Source organism: Ovis aries, chromosome 11 (assembly GCF_016772045.2).
Source record: "Ovis aries strain OAR_USU_Benz2616 breed Rambouillet chromosome 11, ARS-UI_Ramb_v3.0, whole genome shotgun sequence".
Lineage (NCBI taxonomy): Eukaryota > Metazoa > Chordata > Mammalia > Artiodactyla > Bovidae > Ovis > Ovis aries.
Genome location: NC_056064.1, coordinates 50,691,573 through 50,710,416, shown reverse-complemented (window position 1 = coordinate 50,710,416; position 18,844 = coordinate 50,691,573). Strand labels below are relative to the sequence as shown.

Here is an 18,844-nt window from a genome sequence, read left to right as displayed (position 1 = left end):
AGTATCGGAGAGGTGCTGGACACGAGTCACTGTTTCAGAAGAAATTCTCAATGCAGACATTCTTTAACCAGGCCCCTTTCTGCAGTGCCTGTGATCAACTTGGGATGTGTGCTCACAGGCCACTGACGTGAGGACAAGGCAGTCATGGCAGTTCTGACTAGCCTGATGTGCAGGTGAGAGCCGAGGTGGCCAGGCCACAAGAGGCCCCATGGCTTGGATGGTGCCAGAGAAACGTGGCAAGGTCACGAGGTAGGGGGCAGAGCACACAGCAAAGCAAGACACCGCCACAGAAGACGGCGCTTAACAACAATCAATAACCTTGCTGGAAGAGGACATGAAGTGACCGATAAAACAGGCCCCCTGAGAATGGTCCTTCCGGCAAATCCACAGGCCTGAGGACTTAGCGGGATTTGCCTCTATGCTCATCCACTGCCCCTGCCCTGGAGAGGGCTCATGCGATCAGCAGTATCTTAGAAAAAAGCCTAACCAGGCTTTGTCACAAGAACGAATGAGCAGAGTCAGAAACCTTGATACTTTCTGGAAAAATAATAGTGACAGTAGATAAACAAGCAGCAGCGACTTTAAATTATGTTTCTAAAGACAAAGAGCTTACCTGTGTCTCACCCAGTACATCCCGGTTTTCAATGGGAAATGGATTTTGTGAAATAGAAAAAGTATAAACTGGATCCTTGGGGAAAGTTGTTGTGATCTAATGAACAAAAACACAAACCCATGATAAATTAATTGTGTCGTAAACAGGGATGTGGGCCCTAAGCACACCAATCCTTGGAGCCCCGAGCTGCTCACAGGAGCAAAGTCCTAACTGTTCTACCCTGAATGGGATGCTTAGCTCCTAGGACAGCCCCTAAATGAAAATTCTGAAACTGTGGCTCTCAGAGGCAAATAAAGAATCATTTTTCATAGCTGGTAAGACTGTGGTACCCGTGGGCAGTTTCCTAACTCCATCTCCACTGGAACGGCCTCTCAGCTGCTCTCCCGCTGCCAAGGGGGAGCTAGAGGGTGGGCCACGCGAGAGAGCAGAGGCATGAGCGCCATCTCAGGAGCCAACTCTGTTCCAACCACCATGTCTGGAGGGCAAGTGCAGAACCAGCTCCTGATGGTTTTGAAAGCCACGGTGCCCTCCAGTGAGCTGGCTGAGGCCCCTTACAATTCCCAGGCACCACTCCATGGAGCTAGGGCATGACCAGGCAGGAAGAGAAGCAAGGCTGGGGAGATGCAGGGCATGGCTCTCCCCTGAAGATGGCTGGAGTCAGGAGCTTGCATCCAAAGGGGAGCTGAAGCCCTGCAGTGCCTCAGACGTGCTTCAGAAACGAAGAGAGGGCATTTAAAATTCAAAATCAATAGAAGCTACAGGGACAGTGGCAAATGTGCAAAAAATCAATACAAATACAGTTTCTCATTCCTCCTGGCAGGTGCCCCACCCCCAAACACACCCAAGTGTGCACCACCATCAGCCATCTTTTGGTTGACGCAGCTCTTCCCCTGCAATATGACACTAGCAGCAGATTACACCTCGTCCAGATTTAGCACAGCTATTCTGGTTCCTTCGGGACTATTTCTAAAGAATGAAAATGTGGCTCTGGCCTGTTTTCTGCATCAGTGAAGGCAGCGAGCTGTGCCAGGCTGGCTGGCCCAGGACCCGCTGTGCCCGTGCCAGCGCTGTGACAGTGAGCTGAGCCGTCAGCAGCGCCTTCACTCGAGCCCTGCTGGCCTTTTATGGATGAGACCACGTGGCCTCGGGGCACAGGGTGTGAACTCAGCACAGCGCCAAGTCCTCCTGTGAGGCCTCGCTTGGTTCATCTGAGAGATACGGAGACCGGAGAGCCCATGCCTCCTAAGGCTGTGTGAGGATCAAGTGTGCCCAGACGTGTGGAGCCCGCAGAATGGGCAGCACACATGGGGCTCAGTCTCAGCTGCCGTCACGATTCTAGAGATGGAGGAGGGGCCACCTCACTGCAGAGACAAGGCCTGTGGCAGGCTCACAGCCCTCCCTTTGGAAGGCAGATATCGGAGTGGACCAGCAACAACAGAAAACCCACTAGTAAGTAAATGTAGAATTAAGGGAAGTATTTGTTAGACCTGTAACTGCCCCTTGGAGAACTTCAGAGCCAAGTTCACATAGCAGTCTGACTATCCCAGAAACCCAGGGGAGAGGATGCAGGGTGTCAAGCACTTCATTTTGTGCTCAAACCCTCTCCCCACCCAGCCTGCCTGGCAGACACCCCCCTACATGCGAAGCACCTCCACAGAAGGCCTGAACGGCCGCATGGCCACGAGGCTTATTTAAAGTCACTGAATGTGCTGATCAGGTGGGGGTGTGGGGTCGGGTGAGGAGTGAGCACGCCTGTCTGGACATCTGCTCCAACCTCCTTCCACAGGAAGAGAGCACGTGAGTATCACAGGGTAGAATGTTTCCCCATCAACCAAACGCTACTGCAACAGCACTAAGGCAAGAGCTTAGCTCCTTCGTGAAAGGGAACGGGTGGGGAGGCCACTGGGAAAGAAGACCTCAGGAAGCTGGCTTTAAATCACGCAGACTCCTCCTAAGTGTATGCTCTATCAATCTGTTTTCATCTTAATTACACCCTAGGTAGTCTAAAAAGCAGATGCCTTTATGGCCTAGGTAATAAATATGTTCTCGGGAGCTGTCAGTTGGAATGGAGCGTTGGCGGGCTCGGCTCACAGGGACCCGCTGCTCCAAATGCAATGATACTTTACAGCCTGAATCACATGCCTGTCCAAATGCAGCCTGAATTCATCCTGGCAGGCAGCAGTTAGGAAATGAGCCACCTCCTGTACCCTGTGGACAGAGCGCTGACTGCAGCAAATGCATCAGGCTCTGGTCCTGCAGCATGTGTTGCCCTCTGCCCGTGACCACATCTCCGTGAGGAGCCTCCAGAAAGGAGCCGAGGCTTGGGGAAGGTGTGCCAGTAACCAGGAGCCTTCCTGGCTCCTAGAGCGCCCTCCCAGAGACCGTGCTATCCCTCACTCAAGGGCAGAGTCCGGCTGTGTTCCCTAAGGATCGACTTGCAGCAGCCCACCAAGAGCCTGGCTGTGGCAGCCGTTGTGGCAGCCACTGTGGCCAGGGCAGAACCTGCGCACAGAGCCAGGGAGAGGCTCGCTGACCTCTGGGGCTGCTTGGCCCACTCGGCAGTCCTCTGCTGCACTGTAGGCTGGGAGAAGTGAACCCCTTAAGCTGTTTTTAAGGAAATAAAAAATGAAAAGCCCTTAAGGTTTCTAGCTTTTCAGGGATGCCAGAAGCTCAGTGACTCAAACATCTCTGGGTGGCTATTCTGTGCAGGCAGAGGGGCAGGTGTTCAAGCGGCGCCCTCTCAAGGCCTCCCCCAGCCGTCCTGACCTCCGCGGGGAGATGACACACACTTACGTCTATGATCAGATACTCCACAGGCAAGGGGCGGGCCAGCTGGGTGATCTCGTTGCCAAACTTGTCTATGTCCTGAAACAGGAGACAAAGGTCCAGGGTGTGAGTGCTGACCTGTGATGGGTTTTCCGTCCACATGCTTGTCTCACTCCTTAAATTACTACAATTCCTGTTGAAGTGTTTGAAAAGCAGAGAAGGAAATGGGCACATTTTTGCCATGACTCCACCTTCCAGCATTTCTTGGAGGCCACGACTCAAGAAAGTAGACTTGCTCTCAGCCACAGGTGTCTCGCCCCCCAGCTTGGTGCTGAAGCGGTGGGAGATGGACCCCAGCTCCCTTGGGGACAGATTCCTGGAAACAACCCCCCGCCACCAGGCCACATCTGTGCCCCCCGCCTTCTCTATAAGCTCTCCCAGTCTCATATCTGAATGCTAACTCTTAACAACCTCCCTCACACCTTTGAAAACCCAACTTCATGGAAACTTAATCCTTACACATTAACAAAATAAACACACACACACACACGAGTACACATACTACTACGCAAACATGAAAACCCCACCGCCAATCTGTCAAAGTCTAAACTTGTTTTGCTTTGTCAGATACACGGAACATAAAGTTTAATTATGGGGAAAAATGGCCAGCATATGTTCATTAATCATAAAATGACAATTAGATCTGATTTATGTCAAACATGCTGAGTTCAAACAGAGCTCTCGAAATAAATTCATAAGAACCAAAGCTTTTCATTAAAGATTCCGCAAGAGAGGGTCATATTTTCTATCTAACTCATCACTTAACATTATATAAATCATTCACTGAGTCATATATAAATTAGACATCCATAATTTCCAATTATGGGACCTTACATAAAAGTTTATGTTTATTAAAGCTCTCAAACCCTATTGGAAGCCAAGCAGACCACCCTGGGACATGCAGGTGACGCAGTGCCACCCCAGCACATCACACCTTTTGGGGATGTCAGAGGCCCACGCCGTCTTTTGAGACAACGTTCACAGGCTGTCCTGCGTTAAACCAAGTCTGTTATCCTAACGAGATGTCTAGAGGCTCCATGCGGCCCTGCTCCTTTTTTTTCTTCCAGATATTAAACTCTTTGGTCCACAGCACATCTCAGATTACCCACACCTTCCCTACCTTTTCTCAGTTCACAACCCAGAGAGCTGCTAGCAAGCATGTGCCCCTCTGCCCTTCCAGAAAATGGTTCAAACACATCTAGCCAGCCACACAGGGAGTAAGAGCACCAGCAGAGGACAGGTTCCTGGAAACAATGCCCATTCTGTCTATCTGCTCTCCTCGGAAGCTAGAATCCTGTCCCCTCCACCTGGGCAAGAGTCCTTGGTCTCTCCGCACGCTCACTGCTGCAGCAATATGAAGTAGGCCTGGCTTTCGGTGGCTCTATCAGCTTTGACACTGGCAGCACAAGACATGAGGCTTGCTGAATGGGTCCTGGGCCCCCAAAGTGGTAGTTTTTCAATGGAGGAAACATGGTAGGAGGCAGGAATCAAACCCAATCAAACTACATCACCATTTCCAAAAATACATGCTTGCCCCTACAAGAAACAACCTGCAACAACTCACACATAATTAGCCCGTCTGGAATTCATCTTCAAATCTAATTAAGCTCTAATATGCAGAGACATTTTCACAGCACCTGTTCGCTTTAATCTTCCCCTCTAGGGATGTTGCTTGCTAAATGCCCCCCTCTCTTTTTTTTGTGTCATGCGATTCTCTTTCAGATTTAACTACCCCACTGTACCCTTCTGCTCCCCAAGAAAATAAAGGTGCTGCATCCCCCTCTCTTCCCCAGAGGAAGAGCAGGTACTTTCTATCTCTCCCCCATGCTTTCACGCAAATGTTTTTGCCAGCCAAGCCCTAGCCCCACACACCATTTTAAAAGGCAATTACTTTTTATGGGCGTTAGCAAATGTCAGGCAGAATACACTAGGAGGAAGACATCTTAATCCTAAGTTTGGCAGCCACCAAAGTGTCAGCAGTTTTATCTCCACCTGGAGCAAGACACTGGGAGAGTCAGAAATCGAGGTCCCTGAAGCCTTGCTACCTCCCATCGGTCATGTCTACGAAACGTCAATGAGAAATCCAGGGATCTCTGTCTGTGTTAGCTCAGAGGCAAGCAGGCTTTGTGCCAGGACAACAGCAAAGTCCACTTACTGGGTGGCACCAGCTTGCTTTGGAAAAGGTAAATGAAATCCTTCAGGTAATGCTTTTCTCCTTAAAGAACTTGCAAGAAGACAGTAAGTGAAACGAGCAGCTTGATCTGAGACTTCACAGGATAAAGTAAGAAAAAACAACATTTTCAGGACAAAGTCTCTTAAAGAATCACCATTTAGGAAGCAGTCCAGTTGATAAGCACCTAAAGAGCACCTGTTAGAAGCAAAAGACCAGCAGAGCCTGGTCCAGGCTTGACAGCGTGTGCATGTACCCAGCAGGCCCCAGAGCATGTGGAGGGCACAAACGGGTGTGAGGACAAGCTGCTCTGCCCGAGATCTAACAGCCAGGAGGGGCAGAGGGGGGGGGGGGGGGGGGGGGGGGGGCGGGGACAGCAGCTGTGTCCACTTTAGACTCCAGATCTCAGTTCCAGGACTCATGGGCTCTGCTCTTCTGCCGTCCTGCCACCCAGGGTGTGCACGTCCAGCTCCATTTCCACCCCTGTGGGGATCTGACCACAGACTTGTCATCTCCAGCTCAACGGAAAGAATGAAAGCCAAGCTCACAGGTCTCAGAGACCACAAAATCCTTCTCCCTAGACTGGGATGTTATACTCGTATGTTGTTGCTCAGTTTCTGCTCTTGCTGGCAATTTCTTGGTTCCTTGATACATTTTCCTGAATAATGCTGGAGGCAAACATAATCTCCTGTGATGAAAACATTTGTTTAGAATTTCCTGGCAGTCCAGTTGTTAGGACTTGGTGCTTTCACTGCCAGGACTCAGGTTCAATCCCTAGTTGGGGAACTAAGATCCTGCAAGCCAAGTGGCACAGCCAAATATAAAAGAAATCTTTAAAAATAAATAGGCAAAAGATAAAACATTTGCTTTAAAAAGTTGAATAGTGCAGAGTCTCACCCTAACAAATATAAAACTGTTATTATGAAACTACAATAAATAGGTAAATAATGGATAAACATTACAAATCTCAATGCAAAATTAAATCAAAAAGCACTGAAACAAAATATAAGTAAATAGATAGCTTTAAGTAAAGAATTAGCTAAGTATGATGACAAAAGCAGGAATTACAATTTAAAAAGATTAAGGTATCTCTGAATCAGAAAATGTGAGAACTTCCTTTGTATGTAAAGTTAAAGAAATGATATATATGACAAAGGGTTTACATATAAAGACCCTTCAAAAATGAATGCAAAAATGATGAATCGCTTTACGAATACCTCAGGACACAGAGAGGCAATTCACAGAGAAAACATCAATGCACACAAGAGACTTGGGGCAGAGTGAGTGCAGAGCATGGGGTCCCGAGAGCAGGGCCCAGGCAGGCGAGCGGATGAGCACAGGGCTGGTCTGCAGCACAGCCTGCTGTAGCCTTCTTGGGGGAACTTTGGAAGACCACACGAAACCCCTGAAATATAGGTTAACCTTTGACAAAACAATGCTGGTGGTTTGCTCGGAATGTCCTAAGTAACTCAGAACACACATGGAGTGAGCTCCGCGATGAGTCACAGAGCACGGCTAGTCAGTGCCAGATGCTACGACAAACCCATGTTGGGCTGAGGACAGGTGGGTAAATGATGGGTGGGACAGAGAGGACTCCACAGGCCCCCAGAGCGTGCTGATCCCCTCCACAGCCATGACACCCAGTTGTCTGTGTGCTCTCTCCTCCCCACCGCAGCCACCTGTCAGCTCTTCCAGATCCTCATCACTGAGGCCACAGACACCTCATGCTGGGAGGATCCACCTTGCCACCCCCCTGCCTGGGCAGCCACCTAAGAGCAGCATTCCCTGGGGTCTCTAAGACCCTCCCTGTCCACTGAACAGCCCACCTTCTCTCCTCTACTTCCAGGGCTTTAATCTGGGGTATCTTGGCAGATAACCCTGAAGAGGCACTCTTGGTTGGCACCTCTCGCCTTCCTTCCTGTCCCACCGCATCCAACTTCAAGACACGGCCACCTCTCCCCACCATGACAGGAGGTGCTCCCCAGCCATTCTTTCACTGGCTCCACAGAGCTTCCCATGACAAACAGATCAGAGCTGCAGACCAAGGTGGACCCTCAAGCCCTCTAGCCCTGTCCTCTGTGCGGACCCGCATACAAATGTGTGTACATACACGCACCAACATCTACAGCAGTTGGGATTTTTACTATACATACAGGTACCTTTTATTCTTTAAATATATTTATTTATTGAGCTGCGCCAGGTCTTAGTTGTGGCATGTGGGATCTAGTTCCCTGACCAGGGACTGAACCCAGGCCCCCTGCACTGAGAGCACAGTCTTAGCTGCTGAGCCACCAGAGAAGTCCCATACAGATACACTTTTTTTTTTTTTTTTTGCCACCTAAAGTTTATTTTTTATTTTCTTTTTTTTATTTTCTTTTTATTTATTTATTTATTTTTTTAATTTTAAAATCTTTAATTCTTACATGCGTTCCCAAACATGAAAAAATATGGAACACTTCACGAATTTGCGTGTCATCCTTGTGCAGGGGCCATGCTAATCTTCTCTGTATCGTTCCAATTTTAGTATATGTGCTGCCGAAGCGAGCACCAGATACACTTTAAATTTTACTTCATGAGTTTTATCGCGTATCTTCACATAATTTTCAAACACATTTTTACTGATCACAGAATATCCCACCATATAGATGTATTATAATTTAATGTTCCCATTACTAGACTTTTAGATTGCTTTAAGTTCTTGTTACCACAGATAACACCATGATGAACAGCCTTAGACAAATACGGGTATGTGTCCTGTTTACAAGGTATATTTTAAATCAACCCCAAAGCCCACAGGAGGACTAAAAGGATTACTTAAATGTTTGCTTTCATAGGTCTCTTTGCTCAAACCGATATTTTCCTGAAATGTATGAAAAATGAGTGTCTCAACTCCTACAGGGCTATAAACAATTCTGAGAAGCCCTTCTAGCCTGCTCTCACTAACAGGCATGTAAGCAATCTAAGAAAACAGCAGCATGATTAAGGAAATAATATGTTCCAGGACAAAAGGGAGCTCTCTTCTTAAGGGGAGGAAACTTACAACAAGAAATGGAAATAAACAGCAAATTTCCAACATGATAAAGGGTACAAAGAAACAACACACAAAAAAGCCCCACAGCAAACTCACAGTTAATGATGAAATCCTGAAAACACATCTTTTACAATTAAAAACCAGACAAAAGCACTGGTTACTCAACTCTTCCAAAAGCCCTCGCCAGCACAGGAGCCAAAACGAAGGGAAGAATCAAAACTCCTGCATAATGCAGAGAACCCAGAACACACATACCAATTAGAGGAACAAGTAACAGAGAGCTGAACTGCCAAGCCGGTGCTTACTGCAGTATGCAGAAAGTATAAAGTACCCAGGATCAATCTAACAAACAATGGACCAAAACTTCAATGAAAAAAATCCCGACTTTCTGAGAGACGTCAAAGGTATCGTTCCTGTGTGTGTGTGTGTGTGTGTGTGTGTGTGTGTGTGTGAGAGAGAGAGAGAGAGAGAGAGAGAATCACATCTGGGTGAAACCTGCAGGCTGGTCCGCATGGCGGGGCTGCAACGGACTGGGGAAGAGTGAAGTTACAGTGAGTCGGACAGTGCGGTGCTGGTGCTGGTTGAGCAACACCGGCCAGGGGACAGAAGGGAGGACAAAGGCGAGGCCACGGTCACGGAGACGACTGCTAATGGAGAAGCACCACAGATCAACAGAGAAAGACAGCTTTCCCAATAAATGTTCAGACAGAATACGGCTACAATAAATTAAGAGGAAAACTGGGCCCCTACCTTGGAACACACATTTGAAGCAATCCTAGGTGGGCTTAAAACTCAAAACCACCAACCTTAGAGAAGACAAGATAACAGATTTTATGATTCAAAATGCCAAACCGTAGAAACCTGACCACATGGAAATGTAAGCTTTGTGCTTCAGTGACACCACGGGAGAGAAGAGGCAGAGGTGTCACACTCCTGACATGGTCAGAGGCAGGGAGAAAAGAGACTGAACCACCCAGGGAGGAACAGGAAACAGATACAACCAGCACGGCACAGGAGACAGGACGGAGCAAACAAACGGAGGAACAGGAGCCTGGCCTCACTTATGATCAGGATGGCACAGTGATAGCTCAAGAAAACGCCCCATGGGTGTCTGAATGGTGAGCAGGACTCGGGCCCAAGGCTGTGGTGCCTCGTGTGGCATTCTGCTCACAGTGGACTCGGGCCAACACAATGGCCACACACAGGTAGGTCTCAGGCTGCTCCAGGGTAAGGGAACACGGCCTGGCTCGGAGGACACAAGAGCACAGTTCTGGGTCTACTGTGTGCAGCAACATGTAAAACTCACAGTACCTGGTTTAGGAAAACATACATAGGAAGTAAAACTGGAAGAAAAGCAAGGAAGTCATACTGCACCCCTTCTGGAAGCAGACAGGAAGACCCAGCAACTTCAGAGGCCACAGGAACGTTCTGGTTCTTAATTCTGGGGATTGGTATTTCTGCTTTTTTAAATTTCTTAAACATGTTTTTTAAATAATCTTTTATATCTACTCAGTATATAATTTTTAAAATTCTGGAAAAAAAAAAAGAGATGGCAGCCTGATGACCTTGTAGCAATGTGTCCACATACACAGCGCACCAGGCTTCACAGGTCTTTGCAGCTAACAGGGAACAGCTTTCCATGAAGACACCAGACCCCATCACTGTCCCCAGACTGGCAAGCTGTCCCCAAAAGGCTCAGGACCACAACTAGCAGGATCACCAGGTCTTAGGGTCTATAAGTGAGTCATTCTGCATTCCGAAACGTGCCATACAAACATATCTCGTAAGACAGGAACTTTTGGGGAGAAGATTAAACCTTCACAGTGGTCCCGAGCATGGTGTGATTTTGATGTGTGAATGTTTAATAATGGTTTAAAAGTATTTATTCAGAGTACCTGATGCACATAGAATTTGTGTACGGGCAAAATCTGTGTTATCAAGCCAGAAATTGTTACTGAACACCACAGGAGAGAAGAGACAACAGATTCTTAATCCAGACTCTTTGGAAATGTTTTAAGAATGACATGGAGAACCTTTTCGCAGAGCTCCTTATTGTTCCACTCTGAGGCGATGCCTGAGCGAGCTATCACAGGCCAGCCTCACTGTGTCTCTCCACTGCCACCAGCCGAAAGGAGCAGATACAGCATCGAGGCCTGCCTGCTCAGCGAGCATTTCCTGACAGGCTGCTACAGAGCCAAGACAGGCTGCTTGCTACCATACTGACCCAGTCTTCCTGGCACAATGACAGTCCCCGCCCCCACTACCCTCAGACCATGCAGAAGCTGAGATTCAGAAGTAGAAGGCAGACCTTCATTCCAAAGAGCTGAGGGGAAGACCAGGGGCAGGGACAAGACCCTCAGGCCCTTGCATTTTTCCTTTGCTCGTCACCCACTGCCACAGACACCCACAGCAGGAAAGACCCAGCTTCAGACAGTCTCAGTCCCACTTCTAATCCCCAAGGAGGTGAAGCCTTTGTCACAATCATGCAGTGTCTAGCCTTCAAGTCACCACCAGGATGAGGCCCTGGAGCCCCTCAGCTCTGGGTGCTCTCCTGGGTGTCTGACATGTCCCATAGGTAGTGGGGTGTGTCCTTGGCACTGAATGCTATTCAGCAATGAAAAGAATGAAGCACTGCAGACTGCAGGCATGGATGAACCATGAGACACTGTTAAGTGGTGAAAAATTAAGTCACAAAAGACCACACACTGTAGGATTCCATCAAGGAAACCAGAGAAAGCAAATCAGCGGTTGTCAGGTGTTGGGGGGACTGGGCTGTAACTGCTAAACGATGCAGGGCTTCTTTTTTGGGGACAAAACTGTTCTAAAATTAGACGGTGGTGATGGCTACGCAACCCTGCAAATATCCTAAGAGCCCCTGAGCTGGGCACTTCAGTGAACTGTGTGATGTGCAAACTACATCTTGATAAAGCTATTTAAAAATACAGCCTTGTTGGAACAATAAAAACAAATAGAACAATGACTAGACACTGCTTAGTGTCTAGTCACTGCACACACTGATACAAAAAGAATGCTAAAAGAATCAAATCATTTTAAAGAAACTGGATCGTCACTCTCTCTGGGCTTTCACTGCTTGCCTATTTTCGGGTCCAGGCCCCTTCTGCCAGCAAGTCTTTGAGGCCTAAGTGCAGTGAGACCACAAGTAGAACTGTGAACCTAGAACTTGTTACGTGGTAAAAACGTCCTTCAGCAATGGAGACGAAGTACTTCTCAGACATATGGAAGCAGCCCTGTACCACAAGAAATAAAGGCTCCTCCGGAAAGAGCAGTGCCGGATGGAAACTGGCGTCTGCCCAGGACGGGGGACAGGCACAGAGCCGGACTGTGACCACAAACAACTCCCTCGAGGCGGGCGGGAACCAGGTCACTAGCCTGCAAGGAAGCACCCAACGCTGACTATCCAAACCAGATCACAGCTTTCTTTCTTTTCTGGGAGGGGGGAGGGGTGTGGCACGCCATACAGCATGCAGGACCTCAGCTCCCGGACCAGGGATGGAACCTGTGTCCCCTGTAATGGAAGCCCAAAGTCTTAACCACTGGGCCGCCAGGGAAGTCCCCACAGTTTTCAATAAAAGTCATTTTTATAGTTTTCACAGGAGACAGATTTAGAAATGGATGACTGGGTCTCCTCAGGAGAGCCTCACTTCTACCAGGCAGCTCCAACCTTCACTCCTGCTGAGGCCCACAGGCACCAATTCTCCTTTTCAAAAACTGAAAGAGTCTGTGTTGCAATGGTCTCACTTGTTATGCACCCCAACTCCAGGGCGCAGCATCCCCACTTCTGCTTATAAGCCCTGACACCACGCAACCCTGCATAGTTAACAAAAGCCCTGGAAAAGGTACAGATTCCTTATCCACAAGCTGGCCTCTAGATGACCATGGTGGACCCATGGCCAGAATGCACCAAAATTAGTAGCAGGACAGGTCAGCGTCCACATTGCTCTCCATCCACTTCTCTCTTCTGGTACCATCGCATTTTTACCTTATAAAACACATCAGGCACGTACTGCTCGCTGCTGGACTCCTTGGCATAGCCGAGCTCAGGGGCATCCTTGCAGGGCAGCAGGCATTCATCTCGGACCAGCGCCATGCACTGATTGGACACCTGGTACCCTTCAAAGTGGACCTGGTTGTCGGGGCCACCTGCAAGAGAAAGACCTTCAATGAGAATCCACTGGAGGATGTTCAAAACAAGTGTCACTCTTCATCTCGGATCTGCAGAACCAACTCCCGTGTATGTGTCTTGGGTAGAATCAAAAAAGTTCGACTGCAGCTTCACGAGAGCTGTGGGCACAAAGCCTTGAACACAGGCTGTGGAAATGCCACTGCAGCTCCTCAAACAGGCCCACCAGCGACACGCTCTCTCAGAACTGGAGGTATGACTGTTAAACCTTCTCTAACACCCGTCCAAAAGCACGCTTGGGCTCTTAGATTTTAGTAACACAGGGATATGAACAACAGCGCCCCATGTTCCAGCAAATTCCATTAAGTGAATGCAGGGAGACAGATGGGAGTGAATGGGAGAAGACAGAAACTTTTCCTAGCAAATACAACGCTAGTTATCTGCACACTGCAGAGGGCAGTCCTGACCTCAGACACCTGGACAGCCGGCACATCTGCGAGGCAGGCGTGGACCCTGCCGCAGCACTTAGGAGGCCATACTCCCTGTGCCAAGCCGTGCCCTCTACTCTAACCTTTCTCAGGTCCTACTCCACAGAAACCTGCAGCAGGGTTACAGTTTGAGATGAGGGTAAAACCCATGGAGGAGGTCAGGCAGGACCAATCATTCGGCCATCTTCCTCCCCTCCAGAATCAGGGTCACACCCTGACAACTGCGATAGCTTTGGAGAATTAAAAAAAAAAAAGTTCTCAACATCTCTAACTTAGTTTCTTTATAAAAGCAGAGTATGGTACCGATCAAGGAACACCACCCATCGCCACTCCCGGGAAAGGGAGAGAAATTATGCATCTGAGCATCTCGCAGCACTACCAAGAAGGACAACTCAGCCCAGATCTGAAAGGACTCTAACTGTAGATCTTATTATAAGTGATTTACTACCTTACAGTTTTAAAACCTGTCAGTAAAGTGCCAATTTCAGATGCAAAAATTCCACGGACAATCTGTAATTTCCAAATTCTCAACAACAGGTATGACTCAATAACTGAAAGTACAGGCAGCTCCTGACTTGGAAACTATTTATAATTCTAAACAGGTACCAGTTCTTTGGGCTCATCAAATAATTCCCTATAAAAATAGTAATTAAAGGGGTTAGGTTACCATGGGAGCCCATGGAAGCCTAAAACAACAGTGCTCACAAGAAGCAGTTCTGAAAATCTGTGGAGGTGACTTTTGTTTTTCTTAACGAAGTGGGGCAGGGTGGGGCGGGAGCTGCTAGTTTTAGCAGGCTAGAGTCAAAGGTGCCGGATGTCCTGCTGGGTTCATGGGAGTCCCTCACGGCAAAGAACCACTCCACGTCACACCTGGCCTTGAAATGTCCTGTGCACACTCCTGTAGGCAAAACTCGCATTTGTGGAGACCTGGGATTAGAATCAACTGCATTTTATACACAGCCACAGAAATAAACACTCATAGCTTTAACAGCGTATCATCTATGAACAGGATACCGTATAAGCTGAGGAAGGGCCCTGCCTGGCTCAGAGTTCTATGGAGGGCTGCTGGCTGAACGTCTAGGAACCATGTCACTGATGCCTACACAGGGCCAGCCCACAAGGCTGGCAGCCCTCCACAGTGCTGTCCCCAAGCACTTGCTGGCTCATGGAGTGTACTGTTATCACACGTTCCTTCACTATTATTTTTCCTTAATGTTACAGTCATCCTACAACTCTGCTTTCTTTTTAGAATCAGGTGTGTAGGCTGGTATATTACCTATGAACTTTACTTTCTGATAGTAAAGACGAGTCATAAATGTACTAAAGAGCAGGTATCAAGTCTAACAAGTTTGAGAACCACCGGCCTAAATGTCTAGACCCAGAATCTCAGCCTAAATGAAGCGAGTGGGGGTTTATGTGTTGTAGGGAGTAGAAAGAGAATACTTTCCTCCCCTGTGTCAAACAGAAAGCTGGCTTGGCAAAATTCTGGTAATGTACAACCTGTCTCTTCTCTGTTCTCCCCCTTGGCTCCTGCTGCCCTGAGTGTTCTCATCACAATAGGTTCCCTGCCCCCATGAGGCCCTGGTAGAAGGACTCTATGCTACAGAATTAAGTGTTTTCACTAATCCCTGTCCAAACTCCCATCCACTTCCTTAAGCAACTGACCCCATTAATTCACGTTAACATGTGAATGATGCTGCCATAGCCTCTTGTGCCCCAAAGTACATTCATTTCAAAGAGAAGGTGCCTGTCACTCTAAATGGATCACAAATCAAATGGATCTTAAAACTTCAGACAGCATGAAAGATGTCTTCCTTCATGATTCCCATGGCAGTAGTAACAGGCTCAACTGGGATTAATAGGGGATATAGTTACTTATGGAAAAGGAAATGGCAACCCACTCAAGTATTCTTGCCTAGAAAATTCCATGGTTAGAGGAGCCTGGCAGGCTACAGTCCATGGGGTCATAAAGAGCTGGACACGACTAAGCACATATTTATTTATATGCTTTAGGATGTTTGTAAACTGGGTTTTTAAACTAGAAGAAGTGTGATAGCCATGAACGAACTGGATTATCACCTCTGTGATGGAAGAACTCAAGGCTTCACAGGATCAAGGTTAGTGTTTAATAAACTGACCAAAGAGACTGTTTTTAAGAGTTGGTTTTCCAAGTTTCAAATTCCTACTCCTTTTGAACCATATGGTCTTATACTTGGCTTTTTTCTAGAACAGCATCTCAAGTGTATTATAGATTTGGTGGCACTTTTTTACAGGCCATAATCTTTTATTACTATGTATTCATGACGTATGGGCTTCCCTTGTGGTTCACCTGGTAAAGATTTTGCCTGCAATGCGGGAGACCTGGATTCGATCCCAGGGTTGGGAAGATCCCCTGGAGAAGGAAAAGCTACCCACTCCAGTATTCTGGCCTAGAGGATTCCATGGACTGTATAGTCCGTGGAGTCACAAAGAGCTGCACATGACCGAGCGACTTTCATGACATATATGTAACATGTAATACAACACACACAATATCACAAACACATTCATCACTCCCAATAAAAGCTTTATGGAAAAGATTTCTTAAACTGACACGTCCACTTCTTCCGGTAAGCGGCCTGAGGTGACTCCTTAAAATGGTGCGCTATTCACTTGACCCAGAAAACCCCACAAAATCATGCAAATCAAGAGGTTCAAATCTTCGTGTACACTTTAAGAACACTCGTGAAACCGCCCAGGCCATAAAGGGTATGCATATCCAAAAAGCCACCAAGTATCTGAAGGACGTCACGTTTAAGAAGCAGTGTGTGCTGTCCGCCGCTACAACGGTGGAGTTGGCAGGTGTGCACAGGCCATGGGGCTGGCCTCAGGGTCGATGGCCCAAAAAGAGCGCTGAATTTTTACTACACATGCTCAAAAATGCAGAGAGTAATGCTGAACTTAAGGGCTTAGATGTAGATTCTCTGGTCATTGAGCACATCCAAGTGAACAAAACCCCCAAGATGCAACGCAGGACTTACAGAGCTCACGGTTGGATCAACCCCTACATGAGCTCTCCCTGCCACATTGAGATGATCCTTACTGAAAAAGAACAGATTGTTCCTAAACCAGAAGAGGAGGTTGCACAGAAGAAAAAGATATCCCAGAAGAAACTGAAGAAACAAAAACTTATGGCCCGGGAATAAATACCGCAAAAAATAAATGCAAATAAAAGTAAAAAAACAAACAAACAAACAAACAAACAAACCTGACACTTCCACTCATAAACAAACAAGTAACAGAAACAGTAAATTCCTTTTCTCTTACTTAACCAGAGCCATCCTTCGTTATTAGAAAGAGGCAAAGGCAGCCTAGAACTCCGATCTAGAACCAAGTGAACCTGGACTAAGGCTAAGACAGTGGACCAGAGGCCACGATTCTAGTATTAACAATTTGGGGCAACGCTGAGTTCAGGATTTCTGCCACAAACCAGAAAGAAGAATTTCATGTCTCACAGGCCCATTAAGAAAATCTATTGTAACTACATTAACAATGCAGGGCTTTTCTGGTTGCTCACCAGTAAAGAATCCACCTTTCAACGCAGGAGACCCAAGTCTGATCCCTGGGTTGGGAAGATCCTCTGGAGAAGGAAATGGCAACCCACTCCAGTACTCTTGCCTGAGAAAACCCCATGGCAGAGGAGCCTGGCGGGGTCACAGGCCACAGGGCTGCAGAGAGTCAGACATGACTTGGTGACTAAACCAACAACTGGGCAGCAGAGCAGGCTAAACACAGACTTGACATGATCTAATCCTTTCTTTCCTGTATCCATTCAGGCCTGGTGCCAGGGTGAGGCAAAAAAAAAAAAAGTGCCTAAAAAAGAATGCAAAGAGGAACAAAACCTATTGACAGGGTAGCAATGGTTATAACATAACTCTGCCTCCATTTATACCTGTAGCCACTGCAGTAACAAACTTGGATCCAAAATGTCCATCTGGAGATAGTCGACATATGTTGGGATGCTTATTTTGGAAGTCTCCTGCAGTGATACATTCTTCTGAACTCAGGAAATAGGTGTCCTAAGAAAAGAGAACCAGCATATCAAGTTCTACAGCATCATGTCAAAATATGCTTCTATTTCTTCTTTAGAAAACAGTAAGAACTGAACTGTGACACGTCACAAACGACGGTGAAACAAGCACCTACACTTCCTGTTACCAACCCCTCACAGAGAACCACTTGTAACCAGTAAGGCCAGAAGCACAGGGCAATTCACCTCATGGGCTGACCTATGAAAGGCAGAGCTTTATAAAGGTAAGGAGGGTTTTGATTTCCAACACAGAATGAACAGACTCAGCCTTAATTTACCAAGAACAATGTGTTGAAAATGATGTGTTCTAAAAACGTAAGCTGTGCGGGGATACCCAAGAGTGCGGCCCAGAGCTGGTCTGTAACAAGGTCCCGCCAAGCAAACATCCCCACCCCACCTCACCTTATTTCGACTGTATCGAACTGTACCCTTCCGAGTATCTTCTGAGACAAGATCTGTAAATATCCAGCCAACCTGCATAAGAGAGAAAAGTACCTTCTGAGTCTCTCCCTGAAGCAGATGACAAATGCCTTCTAGCCTCTGCCCAGAGAGGAGACTCCTGGGAGTCAGTCCTTTCTTTCTAGGTGAGTCAGCTCCTCAGCTAAGCCACTGTCCAAACCAGGGTTCTCAAGCAGTACTCAGCTGACACTGGTTGAACTCCCCCTGATGCTGCCGGGTGGAGACGAGAGCAAAGGAGCAAAGCTCATTTATGTGTTAGAAACTAAGACTCAGCGCCATCTCTGGGCCCAGCACTGTACTAGGTGCAGGGGACTCTGGGATGGACAAAACTAACAGAGTATCAGTGAAAAGGGGATTGGAGAAACAACGAGCAAGCAAATACAGACAGTGCCGCTCCAGATGCTAGGGCTTTCTCCAGACAGGAGAACATACTCCCTAGAGAATGCACTTAAAATAAAAGAAAACACACAACAGAGACTTCACCCAGCTGCTTCTCTGAGCGCCAGTGCAGGGCTGAAGGAAGCATCTGAAGGTACAGGAATCTGAAACGCCAATCCCAGACCTCGGCATAGTCAGCCTTCCTGGCACGTCCTGCTACAGCAACAGTGCCTGTCTATGCGCTCTGTGAACCCTGGCCCTCCTGTGCCCATGAATCTCACAGCTGGTTACCCTTCCTGAACCAGAACCTGGCTGGGAGGTCGAAGAGCAGCGATGGAATCCAGATACACACCTATTTCAGTCCTTCAAAGAAGTGACCTGGTGTCTGTGACCCTCTCCAGTACAACCCTGACATGAAACTCTTCAACTCCATCTCCTGCAGACATGACCAGCCAAATCAAGAGGCTTTCATTTTCTTTAAAAATGTCCAAATGAACAAAACTCCCAAGGAGGATGGCAATGGAGAAAATGAGACTTAAGGGATAAATGTAATTTAACCATTAAACAAAACAGAATCAAAATCAAGCTGAGATAAGGGCTAAGGAATTAGTGTTTCGAGAAAGGCATTTAAGTAATTTCAAGATCTTCTAGTCTACCACGAACCAAACA

General features: G+C 47.4%; 1 protein-coding gene and 1 non-coding gene across 3 annotated transcripts in view; both read right to left on the bottom strand.

The window, feature by feature from the left end:
• Window positions 1-18,844, bottom strand: part of NPLOC4 (NPL4 homolog, ubiquitin recognition factor) — a 53,199-nt gene that overhangs the window by 8,028 nt on the left and 26,327 nt on the right. For both annotated transcript variants that reach the window (XM_015098918.3, XM_042256750.2), the window contains 5 exons: window positions 17,741-17,812; window positions 17,201-17,327; window positions 12,641-12,801; window positions 3,407-3,478; window positions 614-709 (listed from right to left, as the gene is read on the bottom strand). In XM_015098918.3, the coding sequence (XP_014954404.1) occupies window positions 614-709; window positions 3,407-3,478; window positions 12,641-12,801; window positions 17,201-17,327; window positions 17,741-17,812 (528 nt within the window). The remainder of the gene's footprint in view (window positions 1-613; window positions 710-3,406; window positions 3,479-12,640; window positions 12,802-17,200; window positions 17,328-17,740; window positions 17,813-18,844) is intronic.
• LOC114117136 (U6 spliceosomal RNA) lies at window positions 8,051-8,157 on the bottom strand. Its single transcript, XR_003590920.1, has one exon. It is a non-coding gene; the product is annotated as a U6 spliceosomal RNA (small nuclear RNA).